We start from the raw sequence: 20,769 nt of genomic DNA, 5'->3' as shown, positions 1-20,769 counted from the left end.
TCCTGTGCTTCGAGGGTTTTCCAGGTTCTCCGGTTTTCCTCCCTCCGCAAAAATCAAGTCCTAAATTCCAAATCGATCATGGAATGAGGGCCACAGGTTTGTTAGCCACTGGCTATTAAGTGCTACCCTCGTAAAAAAGGAAATTTTTTATGACCTCTGTTTCAGAGTGACGTTATTTCTACGTCACTTTTTCAGATCAGCTGTAAGGCGTGTCACTTTTAAAATCCCATATGAAACGAGTTAAATTGTTAAAGCCAAAACACCAGACACTTTGTTATGGCAAAGTATATATTTCTTTCTTTGCAATTCTTGCGCATATTTGTTACAAGGTCTATAAATTATTCTAATATTTATGGTACTTAACCATAACACATCATGTTACGTCACTGACCCTGCCGAATACCACCACAAAAATTCCATTTTTTTTCTGATGATCCTACTTTGTATCACCCCAGTCCCCCACCACCCCACCCCCTTATAAAAAACGTACGTTCCTAATAAAATAAAATGGTAACTGCAAGTACTGCCATTGAATCATCCTATCGTATTTGACGGGAGGCTAGTACTGACAACGTACCCACTCTCTATTCTGGTAAAACAAAATCCCTTATAATTATCCGTAACTTTTGTTACAATTTATAAATTTTCCTGACCAAACATATCATTCATTGACAGTTCGTAGACCTTTCCCCTACTTTTCCAGGTGAATGGGAGCCCGGCAGTAGATAAAGGATTAAGGGATAATAGATTTGAAGCACAGGGTTTTACTATTCCAAGTGGTGGGAGTGGGGAAGGCTACTTAACTAAGATATGGTTTCGATTGATAAGAAAATAATTGTAGTAACAGGAAACTATAATAAACAATCATATTTACATCAGCTAAGTAAGAAAATAATCCAACTTGAATTTCATATATTTGCGAATATAAAAATACTCTTAATTTCTGAAAAATTTAAAAATTCGTTATGAATCGAAGTTTGATAAAAACAATGAAGACGTGCATCTTGATGCGAGGCGAGCCTTTTTAAAAAAGTATCGAGTACTATACGACCGTGATTCCGATGTTGAGTAAAAGACTGGGTCGAGTTGGATTTGCATTGCATTTTGGGGGACTGTTTCAGCGGATAAAAATAGACGCTATCTTGAAAATAGAGGCCGCCTTGATGCACTGCATTGTCAACTTGACCCAGTCTTATCCTTGGAATGGATAATATTGCTGTGCACCTTCCTGGATTGCTTATAAGAGAGTTACGAGCGGCCCACGGCCAATTTGCGAGTTATTGAAGAGTTACTTCCGAGTATTTCACGAGTGTGCTGCCATTTTTTTGTGTATGAACGTCGTGGTCGAGCATATGCTATAAAGAAAGAAAAAATACAAAGATAAAAATCCTTCCTATAAAAGACAAAAACTTCGTACAATTCTTGAACAAACAAACGAATAAAACTAAGAAACAAAACTAAAAAAATCGAAAAAGAAAGAAACAAAAGAGAAACTGAGGCAACTGTAAAAAAAAAAAAAAAAAAAAAAAAAAAAAAAAAAAAAACCCAGAAAGGGCGGTAAGAAATTCACTATAGAGGTTTATGTGTCTTTACTTTGAAGGAAAAGTTGTTGTAATACAAGGACATCATTAAGGTCGGTCTTCCAATTAAAAGTATCCATACTTATAAGAAATAGATAAACATAAGTATAAGTGTGTGTAGGAATGGCGAGGGGTAGATAGATGTACTAGCCAAACTAAAACAGTAGAAATTCAATACGCTACCGTTAGTGAATCGAGTTCCTTCGAAAAGGCTCCAATGGCTGTCGGTCGTTTGCTGTCAATGAACTACCATAAACAACCATGTTACATGTAGTTGTCAGACGTAAACCACAAAGCGATCATCAACTATCATCTTACCTCATCGCTATCATGCCTTCTGGTTCTACTATATTCTTCATCAGATTTTCGCCTGGGTCTCGTCACAGTTGGTTTCAGTTCTTGTGGGATATCGAAATCCAAGGGACACACATAGTTATCGAGCTCGGCGGAGCCAACACCTTTCTTACCGCGTCCTAACGCTCCTAAGGATTTACTCTTCTTGATAACCTAAAACCAGTTAATACAATGTCAGCGGCTTCAACTCTAATATCCTGACGCTATAGTTTTATTCGTACTTCGTGAAGAGTGCGGTAGCCACAGATGCACCCCGCCCCATACTTTACCCCTGAATACCTATCTTTTCTAATAATAAAAAACTAAAAGACCATGTAAGCTCAGCATGTTACCTTTTGTTTGGTATCAGGCATTAGCGGTGTAAAAGACGACGAGTTGGCGGCTTGTTCTTTCAACCTGAAACATGCAGGACCAACGAGGGACTGGAAGTGTGACGCTAAATGCCTTCTTAATAGGGACTTTGTTGTCGGGATGGATAACAGGGCAGCTAGTGTTTCTGCTGTAAATCTTGGCTCTAGTATCTGAAAACAAAACCAGGCTGGTTTATCTTCAGGCACGATACATAACCTACAACACGTTTTCTTTCCATTTTGGAAAAAGGAATAGATCATGGTCTCTTGGAAAAGGCGATAAGGTAACGTTGTGATAAAGCAAAAGAAAAAAGCATGTAAGACAAATGAATCCTTGCAAAAGGCAACAAGAATAGCAAGATAAATCACGAAGCTGGTTCAAACATCATTCTAATCTCAAGACTGATTCAGAAATGCTTCATGGCATGCACCCGGTACTTCAAGGATATAAGTGTCGTTCAAGTGTTGCTACTAACCATTAAGGCTCCATGTACTCCGTTCCCTCGTAGGTTTGGCGCATACTCAGCTAAATCAACCAGTCTCAACCATTCAACCACTCGTCCGTTAGTCCATAACAATACGTCTGCTCCTTTCTGCCACGACTGCAAGAAAAACATTCAGATAAACGGTCAGTGATCTCAAGGCGTTCCTGAAGTTCAATCAATAAAACACGAGAAAGTCTACTCGAAAGATCTTTTCTGAGGTCGCGAACATGGTACAATCTGGTTTAGGCCCAGGGAGAAAATCTTGTTCTTCGTTGTACCCAAGATAGACCAGAATGCACCTTACTTGTTGAACTCAGAAAAGGCCATACTGGTACGATCAAATTTAACTGAGTGAATAACATTCATGATTTAATATAAGAGGTTAGTTACCGTGAGTGTTCTTTACTTACTTCGTCAATTGGGTATCGCTTCAGTGAATTGGGATGGAAATTATTAAATCTGAGAGTTGGAAAACAAACTACTTTAGTGATTGTATCGTTCATTACATTGTCGTAAGCTCAATGTAAAAACAAAGATACAAGAGAATGAGTAGAACGACAACTCAGCCTGTCTGAAATATCACTGACCTTAAACATTGGATGGCACGCTGAATACTGATGTGATGCAGGGCATTCGTAACTTTTAGCTGTTGTAAATCGTCCTAATGGGATAGCAAAAATGAAAATGAGAAACCTTATTTCATTTTTGTTGGGTTTGTTAGAAACTGTGCTTACAATAGTGAGGTAATTTAACATTCGACCATCAACACAGGCATCGCTGAAGGTATCCTTGTAATGAGGCAAACCTATGTCTTCAAGCCAACCTACAGGACAGACAGACAGACAGACAGACACTATTAAAAACAGCATAACAGCTCTGACCCTCATTTCTTACATGCAAGTCAAAGCAAAATTAGTCTCGATAACTTAATAAACACCGACTGAGGGGGATATTCAATTTTTTCGCACCACCACAGTCTTTACAACTGCGTTTGCCAAATGTTTATATGACTATAAACATTATATTAGAATATATATCATAGACATTCTGCTATAAACAATCTTGAACAATGTATTAATGACATTCAGTCCTTTTTCCTAGAAAATAGGCTTAGTAACAATCCTTCTAAGACTGAGATCGTTCATTTTTATTCTCGTTTTTCAAACCACGCTCCTATTTCTAGTATCAGTATTAGTCAACATTTCATATCAATTAATGCGGAAGCACGAAACCTCGGAGTTATTTTTGACAGACATCTTACTATGTCTAGTCATGTGAATAATCTATGCCGCACAGCCTCATTAGCAATTAGAAATATTGGTAGAATTAGGAAGTATCTTGATCAAACGAGCACAGAACGCCTAGTACATGCTTTTGTGACCTCTAAATTAGACTATTGCAATAGCGTCTTGCATGGTTTACCTACAAAGCAATTAAATAAGTTGCAGCGCTTGCAAAATTCAGCTGCCAGACTAATAACTAAAACTAAGCGCAGAGAACATATAACTCCTGTTTTACGCCAATTGCATTGGCTGCCTATTAAGCAAAGAATAACTTTTAAGGTCTTACTAATTATTTTTAAGATTATTAACGGTTATGCACCAACATATTTAAACAGTTTATTAGAATCTTATACACCTAAGCGCGCTTTACGCTCTGCTTCTAAGAAGCTATTGATAGTTCCTAAATCATTTACATCTACTTATGGCGATAGAGCATTCCCTATCGCTGCGCCTAAGCTCTGGAATAACCTACCAGAAATAATAAAAAATGCTGAGACTGTTAAACAGTTTAAATCTTTAGTTAAAACATATCTTTTCAAAGAAGCTTTTGACTGATCTATTGCGTCCTTATGAAATACAGATTATGCTATCTTATTATGCTATATTAATTTTAACCCTATATTTGTTTTAACCACACTTTTATATTAGCTATATATTAATTAATTTGTTTTAGATTATCATTATTATAACATTTTAGTCTAGTTATCTATATATATATATATTATAATTATTACGTCTTAATTATAGTTTATTTGTGATACACATTGTAAACGCATTGAGGCGTAGCGAAATGCGTCATAAAAGATGTAAATTAAATTAAATTAAATTAAACTTATTTTAAGAAATGGTTGCCCACGTATTGTCACAAAAAAAAATTTCAGACATTGAAATAAATAGGAGAGATGAAAAAGTGGGTTATGCTCCATGGCCGAATATTATGAATGGATTCCCGGTTTGATTGGTTCAACGCCGGATGCATCTAATAAATATCTTACCTAACACCCAATGGTTGCTTAGCCGTCCCATGATGTCTGGGCTGTCAGAAACCAAAGCCTAAAAATAAGAACAAGGTTAACATGACATGAAAATCTGAGAATCTCGACTTGAAACCATTGTTTCGTGACCAGTCAAGCGAATTCGGGAAAGGTCTATTGAGCGGCAAATGTACGATGTTAAATCACAGCACGTGTATGTACAAAGCGGACACGGCTCAAAAACCGAAACGCATGCACCAAAACTCCATCTTGTAGTATGCTGTACCGTGTGTCCGGGCCTATGGCAAGCCGTTACTGCCAAAAGGGATCGAGATTTTTTTAAGGGGGGTTGAAATTTTTTTCTTTGTCCAGATTAACTTTTTAGCGATCGAAATATATATATACACTGTTCAATTTTTTTATTCCAGCCTCAGTTGCTGCTAGCGAGTTTTTCTGCTTATTCTCGCTAGCGAGTTTTATCGAGGTGGAAATTCTCGCTAGCGAGTTTTATCGAGGTGGAAATTCTCGCTAGCGAGTTTTCTTCATGCTTCAATGACACGTGATACTGGCGCGTATGGAGGGCTTGGGTCAGAGTGATATATCAAAGATGGCGGCGCTCTCGCACAAAGAAGAACTAAAGGAGTTTTTCGTTGGTATTGATAAAGTTTTGCAGCAACTGGAAGGTTGTACTGACCTGCTACTACTTGAATATCGCCGTAGGGAATTGGAATACTATTTAGGCATCCTGGCAGGAATTATTTATGATTTGGAGTTTAAGAACAATAACGACAACCAAGATAGCAATACTACCGACAGTGAAAATCTCCGGCTGGTAAAAGAGCTATATGACTTTTCTTACCATAAATGGCTATCCTCAGCCGAGAAAGAAGAGGAAAGCCATGAATCAACCTACCAGCTTCCCACCGAGGAGACCATGGGGCGCCCAAAATTTGTAGTAACAAAGCAACAGCTGGAGAGTCTGAGAGAAACCGGGATGACATGGTCCCAAATAGCTTGTTGCTTGAATATTAGTGAACGAACACTGTACCGACGAGTACAGCAATTTAATTTAAACCGGACGTTCTCACAGATTACAAACTCAGAGTTGGATGAGGTCCTTAAAGAAGTAGCATCACTCACTCCAGGAGCAGGAGAAAGCTATATCCGTGGAAGTCTAAAGAGTAGGGGAGTGTACGTTCAACGTTGGAAGATTAGAGAGCGATTGTACCACCTTGATCCTGTTGGTAGGGCGTTCAGGAGGAACAATTCAATACAACGTCGTGTTTACAATGTCCCAGCACCCAACTGTTTATGGCACATTGACACTAATCATAAATTGATCAGTTGGCGTTTTGTAATTCATGGCTGTGTAGATGGCTACAGTAGAACAATCATCTTCCTGAAATGTGCAAATAACAACTTAGCTGAAACTGCACTCCATTTTTTTCAACAAGGTGTAGACAATTATGGTATTCCTAGTCGAGTTAGAGGTGACTGTGGTGTGGAGAACTGGGATGTAGCAAGGTTCATGGTTGCATGTCGCGGTACAGGGAGAGGCAGTTTTATTACTGGCAGGAGTGTGCACAATACAAGGATTGAAAGGCTATGGAGGGAGGTCAATCGTGTTGTCAACCATTACTATATGGCCATTTTCAGACACATGGAACAACACAGAATACTCAACTCCAATGATGAAATCGACATCTTTGCTCTCCACTATGTTTATCTCCCCCGTATTTCAAGGTCACTTTACGAATTTAATGAACAGTGGAATTATCATGGCATGCGAACAGCAAGTCACTGTTCACCACTTGCTCTCTGGAATTCTGGAATGATAGCAAACCCTAGTGACAGTGTGCTGGACTTTGATATTGACAGCTATGGAATTGATTATGACACTGTAATGCCTCTTGACATTTCTGATGTCAACAACGTTGCTGTCCCTGAGTGTCTCTTTAGTCTTGGAGAGATTGAAATGGCACAATTAGAAAGAACTGTAAATCCATTAACTGATGATGGTGACTCTGGAATTAATCATTTTTGTGCTACACGTTCTTTCATTGATACCTTAGAATAGAATGCCGTTGTGCAAAACAAGTATGAAGGCTAGTAGAAATAATGATTTGTCAAGGTTTGGAATTCTTCAAAGCATAATATTCTTGATTCACGTTATCAACACCATGATTATCGATCTTATTCCCCTTCCTCCTCCCTCCACACGCACGTCCAACCTTAAGTGAATATCTGGATAAACCCTATTCATTGCGTTACACTGTTTTTCAAGATTCAGGCCATGTGTCATTCCCTAAAGAATATGATTCTTTGTTTAGGCTGTGTTCATAACCATGTGCCTTCTGATGCTTGTAAAATAAGGATTGATACTCTAAATAGATATAAAAATTTATTCCCACAAAATGATTACTTACTATTATTAAGTACTGCCAACTATCTTTTCCTTAACAAATAATCTTTTTAAATCTAGTGCTACATGGTGAAACAGCAAAACATATGTCAGCAACAAAATGATAAAATTTAATCTGAAACCCCAAAGTGTTATATGATATTATAAATGTAATGCTTGTTGTTTTGAACTGTTTAAAAACAGTTTTTGTTTCTAGACATACAGTAATAATCAATAAAGTGAACTGCTTGATCCGAAAATTCAATGTAAACAAAACAATGTAATTAGGGAAACAATTCTAGCCTATTAATAGGTATTGACACTCAGTGCATTAAGCAATTTAGCCACTTAGCCAAGGCATGGGAATATTTCCATTAACTTGAACACAACATTAATATATAATGATAAATGCTTAAAAGCAAAGTATTAACTATGGCATGAATAGCAAAAAGTCTCTTGTATGAATAAATATCTTTATAATCACATGACACCAAAATGGTTGTTGGCAAAGGCTAGATCATACAGTTCAAACAGCTTCTCTTCAGAAGGTAAAACTTTGAGAAGTGGTCCTCTGGGAAGGACTAAGTTGTTGGTACAGGTGTGAGCTGTTGGTATATAACAGACAGACTTTTCTGATGCCTGAAGTATAATAAAAATGTATGGTATTAGATATCACTGTCTTATCATCATCATCCCAAAGATTTCAAGTAGACATGCATTTCCTTATGCTAACCAAATTGCCCTATCCCCCCAACATATGCTAAGATTTTTAGGAAACATTATTTGGCTGAATTATTGGGATCAACGCATCAAAAATACAACCCATTTCTTTCTTTTTCCAATTTTTGGACACCTTAATTGTCATCAAGCACCATTCATCACTTCAAAGTATGAATAGTGTTTAAGAACTCCAAATAATAGAAGCAAATAACAAAGGCCAGATTACCAGGTCGTTTGTCCATCCATGGGCAAATGTGATACTTGGATGCTTGGCAAAACCAAGAACTGGCTCCTCTTCTGCTCCAGTGACGAAGGCCAATATGGAAGTCAACATCACTGGTGCCCGTCTACCACTTGCAACTTGCCTGATGTACTTCACAAAAATTGCATAGACCTCCTTTTCTTTGGAATGTGCAGTAGAACCGTCTGGGGCAAAAACTGGAGATAGCAACTTAATCAACATTTTTGCATTCAACGTTTCACTCCTTGGTTTGAGGAGATAAAGTAACACAGGCTTTCTTTGGAAAATTCTAACCAATCCAAACTTGTTAAGCCCTTTTTGTAGGTTGACAATGCACTTGTTGATGCTTGGGTATATCAGCTGGTTAATCATGTCTTCAGGAATAATAGTTGGCAATTGGCCATTTTGCAGGAGTGCCACTCCCAGCATAATCCCTACATAGTAATATTCATCAGAAAGGTACTCTCTCAGACCCTTGTCAAAGTACTTGTCTTTCATTGCAGCATTTACAAGACGGATCCACTCTTTTCTGGGCCCACCAAAATCTTTGGCCAACTCTCCCATGAAGTCTACTTCAAATGTTAGCAAAAAATTCTCAATGGATTCTAGTTCTGAAAAGGTTGTCTTCAGAATGTTCTCACGGTCTACACAAATGTAATTTGTGGCACCTTCTGAGCTATTGCTTACATCAACAACATCTAGATCTCTTCCCTTAACAAGATGTGTTTGTAGAAGTCTTAAGATTTCTACAGGATCAGTGAGTTCCTTTTTATTGATTTCCTCGATTATTGCATCATAGAAACTGACATCAGTAGGTAATGGGGTAGGGGTCTCTGAGTCATGATGGTAGTGATTTGTGTGTTGGTTGCTGGGCAGTTCACTTTGATCTGAGGAATAAAAAACATTCTTGTCATTTAAAAAAAAAAATTATATAGTACATGAGTTTTTTTTTTGCCTGGAATGAAAGAACTTTGATTGTAAATAGATATACTCTCTCGTTTTGACTAAAATCTTTTCTTCATATGAAAAGGCTGCAGTTAGGTTTTTACTTTGTTAAGAAGGACAAATTATTCTGGAAACTTAATGGACTTGGACCAAAATCTGCCAAACTTAGTAGTACCTATAGCTCTTTGCTCGTTCTTTGAAAATCCTTTTCCAGTGGATGAAATCTATACAAATACTATACATTTGGATAAAGTTATCTGGTGGATAACTTTATTCAGCCTTTGTACGACTGGCTCCAGTTAGTTAAATAGACTAAAAATTTTATACTTCTGCAATGAGTGCATACAGTACCATTTTTATCAGCGGTTTCATCATTATGCAGTGTAGCTTGATCTGGGAAAAGGAACAAAAAGTAAATTTCTTGTACTGGGCTAAGTTATTTTAAACACAAAGTAACCCCAAGTTTTAATTGTGAAATATTAACAAAAATTCTCAATGCAAGCACTGATCATTACATTTCATACTTATTTAGCTAAGGGTCTAACCTGATTAGAAACCATTCCTGGCGTTAACATTATGAATTTAAATGGATTAACATGAATGGTTACATTACCAGTTACATTTCTTAATTCCTCAACAGCCAATCCAGATTGTTCTGAGGAAAATATAAACTAACCCTAATATTGGTCAAGGATATCTCAACTGAAGTAAATAACGGATTGCACTTAAACTTATTTCAAAGGGTTCTGGAATGATATTTGAGTAAAATTTGAAATAATTACAGTACCACTTGCTGCAATAGATTCACTTATAGGCCTTGCTGATTCAGCTTGATCTGAAGAAAGAAACATTACTTTGCAATTGGTTTTGATAAATTGATAGATAGATAGATGGATGGATATATAGATAGGTAGGTTTATTAAAAACACACCGATTGCAACCGCTAAGGTTGAAGTATAATAAATATTTTCGTTTTCTACATGAGCTGCAGAGGGAAATTTGTATGCATTGCAATTATGAGGAGTAACAATGGCTAATGGAATACAGTAATTATTAAGGACACCTTGAAATGCAGAGTACTTAAATTCATCATCACTTTTTTTATCATCATTTTTTTCATCGCCACTACTGTGAATCTGGTAATCAAAAATGGCAAAAAACATTAGATAATTGTAATTAAGTGCAGAGGGAAGTGAAAAAAATCATTTTGGCAAGGGCAGAGTTTATGTGAGCCCACCCCTCCCCCTATCAAGAAAGTTAGGTATTATACACCAATATTTTCAGCTAAAAATATTTGTGCATGGCTTTTGCTAAATCCACTCCTTTTTATTTGCGTTAGAACGCTGAATTTTTCTCCATTACTAATATAAAGATGCTTTTTCACATCGATGGCCATGTTGAACTCAAGAATAAAGCAGAAATACAAATTCCTTTTTCTATGACTTTTCATGGCTTTAAATTAAGCTTAACTTTACCTCAATTTCCTCGTACTTCTTCTTACTTGGGGGTTCTTCGTAAATCTCCAGTAATTCCTTCGGAGGTCTTACATAGATGGGCTTGTCTTTAAAAACTTTTTGAATTAGCTGGGCACTTAAAGTTTGACCAGGAGAAAGTTGAGGCACCATAAGCTTGTGATGAACAGGCATCAATAACTCTACCTCATCAAATTCACCAAGCTTGTCGGGAAACAAGCCTTTAACCTTATCCACAACAGTCGAATGATCCCAGTTCTTGTCAAACTCCACACTTGAAACTATGTGTTTGTTTTCCATCAAGAGAACTTTGGTGCCTTGCCGTGGTACTACACTATCTTTTGGCCCCCCAAGTAACACAACATCTTTCAAAAACACCTTCTTTGCTTGGACTTTATGTTTTTGTCTTGATTTTGAACCGCCTTTATTTCTCATAAAGTTATAGCCAAGCCTAAATCTCTGGGTTTGACTGGAACTCGCCAATAAAGTGGATCCCTGAGCCAAAGAACTCGAAGCCGCGGCATTGCTAGTTTGCGATGATGGCGATGAAGTAGATTGTGAAGATGACCTCCCGAACGCTTGAGAAACCTCCCGTTCTTGAACAGCTTGTGAACCCGAAGTTGGTTTTTGTAGCTCCTCGCTTAGTTTCGCAATATTTTCCAGCAATTTACGCACAGTTGGATTCATAGCCAACAAAAACAGCAGGGTAAAACACGTAAGAAATAGGCGAAGAAAGCAAAGAAGGATTTTTTTGAATTACAGAACCATGTGCTTAACGAAATGAATCATGGGTAATCTATGATGTCATCAGTGAACTTATTATTGGGCTTCCTGTGTAGCAAATCTTCTCGATAAAACTCGCTAGCGAGAATTTCCACCTCGATAAAACTCGCTAGCGAGAATTCGGTTCAAAAACTCGCTAGCGAGAATTTCCACCTCGATAAAACTCGCTAGCGAGAATAAGCAGAAAAACTCGCTAGCAGCAACTGAGGCTGGAATAAAAAAATTGAACAGTGTATATATATATTTCGATCGCTAAAAAGTTAATCTGGACAAAGAAAAAAATTTCAACCCCCCTTAAAAAAATCTCGATCCCTTTTGGCAGTAACGGCTTGCCATACGGGCCTCAAGATATGGTAAGGACGATTCAGCGCGCCTAAAAAATTGGCCCTATCGAAGTTTGATATGCAAAACCTACCTGTAGGGCAAGCTGTAGTTTTTTTCTGTGCAGCGGATGTCTAATACCTAACATCTTATCGAGTTCAGGGCCTGATGCTCTGACCAGATCTTCCCCACAAGTGACGGTCTGCCTGCAGCCTTCTGTGTAGCAACCTAAACCAAGATCATCCAGCCAATTCATCACCATCTCTGTACTCCAGCTATGGAACGGTAACTCGAGTTGATCCCTAAATGAAGCAGAACCACGAGAATCAGTGGAAAATCGAACAACGGAAAGAAAATTTGAAATGAAGCCGTTTACTGAATTTGTGATGACTGAGTGAAATATTGCTGAAGCAAATACTAAACTTCAACTCAATACACCCACTCTTTACCTCGTTCCGCATGTCGGACAGACAGACAAACAAACAGACGGACAGACAGACAGACAGACTGACTGGCTGACAGATCCATAGACAGACAGACAGATGGACCGACCGACAGACAGACAAACAAACTGACGGACAGACAGACAGACAAACAAACTGACGGACAGACAGACAGACAAACAAACTGACGGACAGACAGACAGACAGACAAACTGACGGACAGACAGACAGACAAACAAACTGACGGACAGACAGACAAACTGACGGACAGACAGACAGACAAACAAACTGACGGACAGACAGACAGACAAACAAACGGACAGACAGACAGATAAACAGAGCTGTGATTGAGCTGAACATCAGGCAGTAATTCAAGCCTCACCCATATTCTGGTTTTGCTACTTTGTTATGGCTTTTTAAGTCCAATGGCGGGAGATTGATACGGTTATCTTGGTTGTCACTCAGAGATTTGGTTCGTCGTAACCTGATAAACAACAAATCTACACTTAAAAAAAGACCTTAAACTTGAATGATTGTTAAAAAGAAAGTTAGAAGTTAGCCCTACTTTCCAAAGGCTTTGTTTATCGTTTTTCCAAGGGATTTCTTTTCTTTTCTGTGATTTTCTGGTGATGCTGGTTCATTAGGAACTTGTGGTTCTTGTGCCTCTTCCTATGGATTATCATACATATGACAGATGAAAGAAAAGAAGGGATCGATTGGTGGAAGGATGGAAGGAAGGAAGTAGGAATAAGAAGGGAGAGGGAAAGGAGAATTGATACATGGAGGAAGGGTAGGAGGGATAAGTGGATACATGGAAGAAGGGGTGTTTCAATGAGCGAGGGATCAATGGATGGCTGGAGGGAGGTAGGGATCAATATCTATGTGGAGGGAGGGAAGAATGACTATGTGGAGGGAGGGAGGGAAAATAAAGAAAGAGCCATATAGAAAAGACAAAGTTATTTGTGACAGTATGCTATAGTTGTAGGTCTAAGTCAACTAATGGCTTTAGTTACCTTGTTGTGTGGTATCACTCCATTCTTTCCATCAGCAGACCTTTCAACTTTAGCTGAAGAAAAACACAACAGTGACAGTAGGCCAACATTTTCATAATTTACGAACAAATGGAAAAACAATGAATGAACGAATGAACGAATGGATGGATGAATGAACAGAAGGACAAACAAACGAACAAACAAACGAAGGAACAAACGGATGGGCAGACGGATGGACAGACGAACGAACGAACGAACGAAGAAACAAACAAACAAGTGAGGGAATCAAGGTTTGCATAATGGTAGTACATCACACTTCAAACTATAAAACAAACAAACAAAGAACACTTGTTTTTAATTATAGACCTAAAAAGTTGGTCTTTCATGAGCACTACCATTGAAATATCACACTAAAAGCTTCTCATTTATTGTTTACTTACCTATATTAGGTTCACTAGAGCTCTTTGGACCTTTTGTTTTGAAAAACCCTTTGCCAAATGAGCTTCTGATTCCTGACTGAGGTTTACTTGGCTTTTGGGGATTTTTAACTGCTTGCAGGCTTGGTGTCACTGGATTAGTGACGGCTTGCATGTAGGAGTCTAGTAAGTTAATCATATTCAATTGTTAATGATTAAATAATAGAAATGGCTTATTTCCAGACAGGGCTAAAAGTCATAATTCATATTGATTTATCAATTGGCATTTCAAGGGCGGATCCAGCCAAAATTTTAGGGGGGGCTAATTGAGTTTAGGGGGGCTAATTGAGTTTAGGGGAGGCTAATTTAGTTTCTTCCGTCAACAACGGAAAACAATATAAAAAAGCATCCTTTTTTTCTGCTGAAGGGGGGGATTCAGCCCCCCTTTGCCCCCCCTGGATCTGCCCTTGCATTTGGGTCTCTGAAAGCTTCATGACCGTGCTACAATTCATTATCCTTTTTACAAGCCTCACTTCTGACTTGTCTACTCCTTAGATAAGTCCAATCTCTGTAACACAGAGTGTACATGTGTACAGATAATTAGTACAAACCAAAGGAGGCCCAATCTATAAAACTTCTAGATGAAAATACATTATTTTCTACATCTTTATAGAAAGGATGACCATGAGTGAAAATTACTATATAGGAAAACAAATGATGAGGGGGAAAAAATATTGGACTGTGTTTTTGCTTGATTTTCCCGTTCACTTGAATTATTTAACATGCTTAAACATATCTTAGACTCCTCTTTTTCAATAAATGATATATTTACTAGGTTTTATTTTCGTCTTAGCACTTTTATCTAAATTAGGCTTCCTGTGATTAAAAGACAAACCTTGATGTAGATAATGAGGAGTTGGTGAGGGACCAGATGACTCAACAGCACTATCTGGAGTAGTACTTGTAGGCTCAGGAGAGAGAATCCCTTCTGAGCTATGAAGACTGTTGGAGTCTGGCAGAGACAGTTCAGTGCCAGCTGACTGACTGGTTTCAGAACCTTTCCTCTGATGGGCACGTACAACCAAATCTTCAACCTACAATATAAAATTAATTGTCTGCTCGTTGGAACTTTCCTGTCCTATGGAGCTGGTGTTATTCTTGGTTCTTTGTATCAATATCTGATGGTCATAAACTTATTCAATGCGATTTATTTATTACCCATTTTGTAAATGTCACTAGAATCACTAGACATGCCATATTTACTCAATTAAGTGCCGCCCTGATTAAAGGCCACCCTCAAATAAGCATTACACGTAAGACCTACAGTAAACTATTAATAAGTTCTGCCCCTGAATAAGCACAGTCCCGGAATTAATGTCACATATGAAACCCTAAAAAAATATGGATTATTGCCACAGCGTTTAAACAAGTTAATACTGTAATCTTCAAAATAGCTGCACTGACTCACTCTTTTGAACTTGCTAACAGTTCCTTGGAGTTCTTTGAGTTTGCTCTCTTTATCCTCAACTACTGCTGTCAGAGTCTCAACTTGTAGCTTGAGCTTATTGACCTCAGAAGCTAAAAAAACCCGACTTAACAAGTCAATTTAAGGAGGAATGGCTAACCATGGTAATATCTATTGTATGTTATCACAGTAAGATCTTAAAGCATCAATATTAACATCACATTATGTGGTATTCTAACTGACGCAGGCAAGATGGTATGATTGAACATGAGGAAAAGAGAATTATGCTGTAATTAAAACAAACTATCAGAAATTATGACCATAAATTAATACTATATGTATAGACAAATAAAACCAATATAATCTACTGTATTTACTTATTATCCCTGTGAATAATATACCTTTTTCCCTAAGTTGTGTCTTCAGCCCTGATGAAGCATGGCCTATATACAATTATAATCACAAAAAAATTAATCTTTCAACTTTAACCAGTTTATTGCGATGGGTACCGGACCTGAGTTTAAAGTAAAGTGAAAGGAAATAGATGTTCCAAAAGGTCTAAGCAGCAACAAGTGAATTAAAAATTCTAGACAAACAACAACACTTTTGATATTTGGCAGTTTTAAACCAACATGTTTTGGCAGGTTTGACTGCCATCATCAGTGATGGTGAAGTAAAGTGAGATTACAATATATATATAGCAGAGAACAATAGGTGATAGACTAATGAACTAATTTGAGGTTAAACATGATGTGCTTGTGTTTAAGCCATTGCATATGTAATGAAAAAATAAATAAATAAATAGATGTTTCTTATTATTCCTCTCAAAAAAAAAAAAAGCCTGCAATAGCCTTTAATTTCATGAAACAGGTGTTTACGTAATTATATATCTATTACACGATATTTTAGCTAGCTGTTCATGTTTGTCATCAAAGAAATAAGGTTTTCAGGGATTTAAATTCAAGGAGAAAAAAGTTGGAAGATTGGCTAATGATTTTAAGCATCAGGTGTACAGGGTTTCAGATACAATAAATATGCACCTGAGAATAACGGTACATACCATCACCAAGAGTTCTTTGTAGAGTTTCCTGTTCATCAAGCAGAACCTCAATGTGGTCTTTCAGTAGTTCAATCTCAGATTCCTTTTCAGCAATCGTGGCTTCATATTCTGCTACAGCCTATAGACAACAAACATGATTTATGTAAATAGAGTTATTAGTAAATATGGAGTGTGAGTTTGATTAGTATTGTACATGTTACCCACTGATGTCATTGAAAACAGATAAGTAAAAACTAAATGAAGAGTCTTAAAATGACATATGCACTGTTATATTATTTTATCAAAGCTGGCCATCCTCAAAGACAACAACATACACATGGGAAAGAGCACACTCCAGCTTTCTTCTCGAGGGCAAATGTCTTAATTAATTTGTTCAATCTGTCTTTATATGTGAAACTGTTATATGGTATGGTTAAGTTATGATAAGGCTGTGCCATAAACTATAGTCATCTAATATCTGCACCTTTGTTTTATTATGGATCTATCATCCATCTTGACCTAAACATTTGACAGCCAGGAATAGGCATTTCACTAAAAATTTTTCATCATTTGCCAAAAAGGCCCAGTCTGCTTGGCACACTTTCACAGAAACATGATCCAAATATTTTGTAATCATTGGATAAAATGACCAGGTGTTCCCTGAGCTCTGGGACCTTCAGAGCATATTTTTTCAGAAATATAAACAAGAAATATTCACAACAATGTAATTGTCATTTTTATCGTAGTCCCTGAGGGATGGCGATGTTTTATTATTGAAAGCATTCATGACAGGTAATCTCTTTATGTTATTCAGCATAATCCTCTGATATAAATACTGTATGATACATCAACTAAGGTCAGGTTTGGGATCAAGGTAATCCCTAGTCTGCTATTGTTTACCTTAGGATTTTCCTCATCTGAAGTCATGCTTTGGTTAGGCTGATTGGCTGCTGATTTCAAGCAAGAAATTTCTGCCAGTAACTGTTCTCTCTCCTTGTCAAAAGATGACAACTTGGCTGTTTCCTGTCGCAAAGTATAATAACCACAATTTTCTGTTATTTTCTCTTTAATAGCAGTTTTGCACCATCACATGCCAAAACCCATAATACAGCTTGGACTGCCTGTGGTTAGACGACAAAATAATAAAATCCCTTTGTTCTAAGGAATGGAATTCTTTCTCATGTAAAATTAATGTATTGTTCCTGCCATCTAACATGGCTACCATCACGTGATGGTGCAAAACCTCTATTAAATGACATGACCATTTACGAATGATTTAGTTCAATAGCTTTATTTATCTCATTCCAACTTAATATGGAGGACAATAAAATAATAAAATAGTAACTTGTAAACTTACAAAAACTTAAATTCTTTTTTTATTCTTCTCTAAATTGACCTCCCCCAGAAAGAATTCCCTCGAAGGGCCTATAGAAAAGCTAGGATTTAAAAACATTTATTACCAGCTATATATCTTATTGTCTGGTTAATACTACTTTAAACACCACAAAAACAATCTACATGAGTCTACAATGTTTTTATACACTGACACGGATGTATGCGTACACATTGTCGATCACCAATGAGATTTCTTAAAATAAACCTTTCATGGGATCACAAGTTCGATCAGTTTCCACATTGTACTTAAATGTGTACATCTATAAACGACTTAGGCTACAAAAAGTCTAATTAGTTTTGGCATTGTACAAATATTATGACAATTTAAAGTACGACAGAGATGCAAGCTGATGGATTTATTGACAAAGGCGATAATTATCTCTCTGCACGCTGTCGGTCGGTAGGATCCACTGTCGACTTCAGTGATGTTTTGCCTCATTAAAATACATACAATTTTACATTAATACCAATTATTAAAGTCTCTAAAGAAAAAGTAAAACGCCAATGGCAATCAACTAAAAGCACTTGTTTTAGGCTCTGAAGTACTCAACATTACAACAGAAGAAAACTTACTCGCCGTATTAAAAACCGGAAATCATCAAATAGAAGCTATCATATACGACAGTCAAATGAACAACGGATCTGTTATAACTTACTTTCTTGAGTTCTTGTTCTAAATCTTCCGCCTTAATCTTTTGTTCCTCAAGGGTAAATTCAAGTTCCCTCATTTTCTCTCCTTGTGCTTCGACTTGATCTGTCAAAACGCTCACTTGTAAGATTAGAGAATCCTTTTCTTCTTCTAGTCGCTCGATCTGTGCACGAGAAACTTCGCCATTGCTACAAATTCCTGACTTCTGGCTGCTACCATTTGGCTCCTACAACAGAAAAAAAAAATTTGGTATAAACTTGGCATAATTAACTCTCACAGAAAAATTACCATGCATTAATTCTTCTTACCAAAAGTGATTTTAACCAATCCAGGAGAAACTGAGCGGTCTTGTTCGGGATTCGGATATTTGGACGATTCGAGGGAACCACACTCATTAGAGCATTGCGTAAATCTTCTGCTAAACCTAATATTTGATCATTAGGTGAAAAAGATAGAGAACTTGGCTTTAATCCTTCCATCATCATCTGGTCATCGGATATAAGCCCGTCCATTTTTTCTAAGGCTTCGGCTAACATTGTGGCTGCATCATTTGCTATCATCGCCATCTTGCTGTCCTAATGTTTATGACTTGTGTGGGTCCTTACGGGTGTCAGCGGTTAATCAAAGCAAATAGCCTCATTATCATGTATTGTTTGGTATTGACGGACACGACACCCAGTCAGTCAGTCAGTCAGTTAGTCATAGTAATTCGATTTGATATAAAGTCTTTTTATATAAGATTGGGATGGATAAAATGGAGGACAGGTATCCCAATGGACTGTCATTTCATAGAAGCGTGTTTTGATAGTGTGTGTGTGTGAGTGGGAGGAATAATATAATAAAAACAAATACCGATCGAAATGGAAAGATCGAAATGGAAAGACTAAGATATTTATTTTATTTGTTTTTTCGTGTGTGTGTGAAAGGTGATTTAAGTTTGATTTCTATTGATTTGATTTTCTTTGGATAATTTCGTTCAAGGCTCTGGACATGGCGGGAAACTAATGAGTAGCCGTTTTCTAGCCATTCCGAGTTTGAGAAAGAAACTGGGGTGAGTTGATTGGCATTGCAGTGCATTGTGGGCTGTTGTAGGTGATGAAATAGATGCCATCTTGTAAAAAATTTGTCCATAAAAACATTCCCACAATGCACTGTATTAAATGTCAACTGAACCCAGTTTTTTCCCAACCACACAAAAGGCAGCAACAATTGCAATATTTCACTATGACGTCTTATCAAAACAATCTTCAACAATCTATCTGTTTAAACGCAAAGGATCATGGCCGTTGGGCGGGGTCAAATCGACGCAAATTCACCGAAAATTTGTTCTAAAACCCGTATCAATCCACGAAGAGAAGTAGAATAGCCAGCAAACTCTCAGAATAAATTTTGTTTTAGAGATTATTTGTCAATAGTAAATCTTATAGATTTTAGTTCATTATAGAATAATGTAAAACAGAGTATTTAAAGTATTAGTAATTTTTGTATGATTAAGAAATAGGTTCATGTCATCGGAAAACGAGACCAATTGGATCAGTTTTGTGGCATGTTAAACAACGTTTGCGTAAGTCAAAAACAGTATCGAGGAACGCCATATATGAAATTTAAGGGATCGATTGAAATTAGAAACTCGTCAACCAAATATAAGGTACTCATACAGTAACATAACATTGCAAATGATTTGCTTCAAGGGGATGAGTTAGCATTTCACGTATCACTTGTTCAAACATTTTTAAAAGTGTTAAAGTTTTATTTTTCAACTAGATCTTACACGTGGAAAAAATATCATTAGAGTGGTTTCCATAAACCTGTGAAATACGCTTTAGCTTTTAGTTCCATTACATTCTTTTGTTTTCTATTGTATTTATCTGATTATTACACTTTAATCGGTACACTTTGTTTCGTGGGTGCATGGAAACCACTCTATTAGATGTTTCTCGTCATTTTAGTTTTTCTCAAGGGTCCTTGACAGATACACTTTAGCACATTTCACTCGTAAAAGATATTTGCACTATTCTTGTAAAATTTATTCTGAAGATGGCGCGAGACACAAGTCAAAGTCTAAACATGTTTACACAGGTTAAGTTGGTTACTAATATTTGCAGGTTAATTTTTTCAATTTTATTTGACATCTGAGAGATTATTATTACGTGCATTCACATAAAAGCGTTAATTTCGTCCCCCCGGCGGAACAATATGTCCACCCAACTTTGAGATCTCTAGTAGCATAAAAAGTTTCATTTTTATGCAAGCGTAAACTCGATTGATGATCAAATATAGACAAAGGCTGCAGTCTTCATTAGCCCTCCATCTTCTAGCTAAGGGCGGCTTTTTTATGATTTTCATTATATCATTAGTACTAGTTGTGGTTGTTAGCCACACGCCATTGGGTCTGTTGAAATAGAAACAAGAATGATAATGATAAGAAAAGTTCATAAAACCAACAAGAATGTTGCTTTAA

The 20,769-nt window shown here is 37.1% G+C and overlaps 4 protein-coding genes across 6 annotated transcripts in view; 1 reads left to right on the top strand and 3 right to left on the bottom strand.

Annotated features, from left to right (window-relative positions):
- Nucleotides 1–269: 269 nt before the first annotated feature.
- LOC116307636 (liprin-beta-1) lies at nucleotides 270–18,898 on the bottom strand. Of its 2 annotated transcripts, XM_089038609.1 has the most exons (21): nucleotides 18,617–18,898; nucleotides 18,316–18,534; nucleotides 17,165–17,287; nucleotides 16,286–16,403; nucleotides 15,627–15,668; nucleotides 15,229–15,338; nucleotides 14,656–14,854; nucleotides 13,785–13,943; nucleotides 13,366–13,418; nucleotides 12,918–13,021; nucleotides 12,735–12,836; nucleotides 12,004–12,211; nucleotides 5,048–5,105; nucleotides 3,504–3,592; nucleotides 3,357–3,430; nucleotides 3,180–3,228; nucleotides 2,761–2,886; nucleotides 2,267–2,455; nucleotides 1,899–2,087; nucleotides 1,764–1,826; nucleotides 270–1,355 (listed from the first exon to the last, which is right to left on the bottom strand). In XM_089038609.1, the coding sequence occupies exons 1-21, from the start codon at nucleotides 18,872–18,874 to the stop codon at nucleotides 1,278–1,280; spliced, it is 2,610 nt and encodes an 869-aa protein (XP_088894735.1). In that variant the 5' UTR covers nucleotides 18,875–18,898; the 3' UTR covers nucleotides 270–1,277. The 2 variants fall into 2 exon arrangements, with proteins under 2 accessions (XP_088894735.1, XP_088894736.1); XM_089038610.1 differs by lacking the exons at nucleotides 18,316–18,534; nucleotides 18,617–18,898 and adding an exon at nucleotides 17,622–17,640.
- LOC148905979 (uncharacterized) lies at nucleotides 5,580–7,912 on the top strand. Its single transcript, XM_089038614.1, has one exon. It carries the CDS (start codon nucleotides 5,601–5,603, stop codon nucleotides 7,101–7,103), a length of 1,503 nt encoding a protein of 500 aa, XP_088894740.1. The 5' UTR covers nucleotides 5,580–5,600; the 3' UTR covers nucleotides 7,104–7,912.
- LOC148905978 (uncharacterized) lies at nucleotides 7,415–11,992 on the bottom strand. Of its 2 annotated transcripts, XM_089038613.1 has the most exons (6): nucleotides 10,809–11,991; nucleotides 10,397–10,469; nucleotides 10,121–10,168; nucleotides 9,685–9,726; nucleotides 8,374–9,275; nucleotides 7,415–8,066 (listed from the first exon to the last, which is right to left on the bottom strand). In XM_089038613.1, exons 1-6 carry the CDS (start codon nucleotides 11,490–11,492, stop codon nucleotides 7,908–7,910), a joined length of 1,908 nt encoding a protein of 635 aa, XP_088894739.1. In that variant the 5' UTR covers nucleotides 11,493–11,991; the 3' UTR covers nucleotides 7,415–7,907. The 2 variants fall into 2 exon arrangements, with proteins under 2 accessions (XP_088894739.1, XP_088894737.1); XM_089038611.1 differs by having other exon boundaries at nucleotides 10,121–10,469; nucleotides 10,809–11,992.
- A 1,175-nt stretch (nucleotides 18,899–20,073) lies between the features above and the next one.
- Nucleotides 20,074–20,769, bottom strand: part of LOC116307635 (uncharacterized) — a 53,046-nt gene continuing 52,350 nt past the window's right edge. Inside the window, exon 101 of the mRNA XM_089038953.1 lies at nucleotides 20,074–20,700. Within this exon, the coding sequence (XP_088895079.1) occupies nucleotides 20,668–20,700 (33 nt within the window). The 3' untranslated portion in view covers nucleotides 20,074–20,667. The remainder of the gene's footprint in view (nucleotides 20,701–20,769) is intronic.

This window comes from Actinia tenebrosa, unplaced genomic scaffold (assembly GCF_029948245.1).
Source record: "Actinia tenebrosa isolate PJP-AT-01 unplaced genomic scaffold, QUT_ActTen_1.0 PGA_scaffold6__47_contigs__length_16458017, whole genome shotgun sequence".
NCBI classification, from domain to species: Eukaryota; Metazoa; Cnidaria; class Anthozoa; order Actiniaria; family Actiniidae; genus Actinia; species Actinia tenebrosa.
The sequence above is the reverse complement of the archived record's forward strand: the minus strand, read 5'-3'. Positions and strand labels throughout refer to the sequence as shown.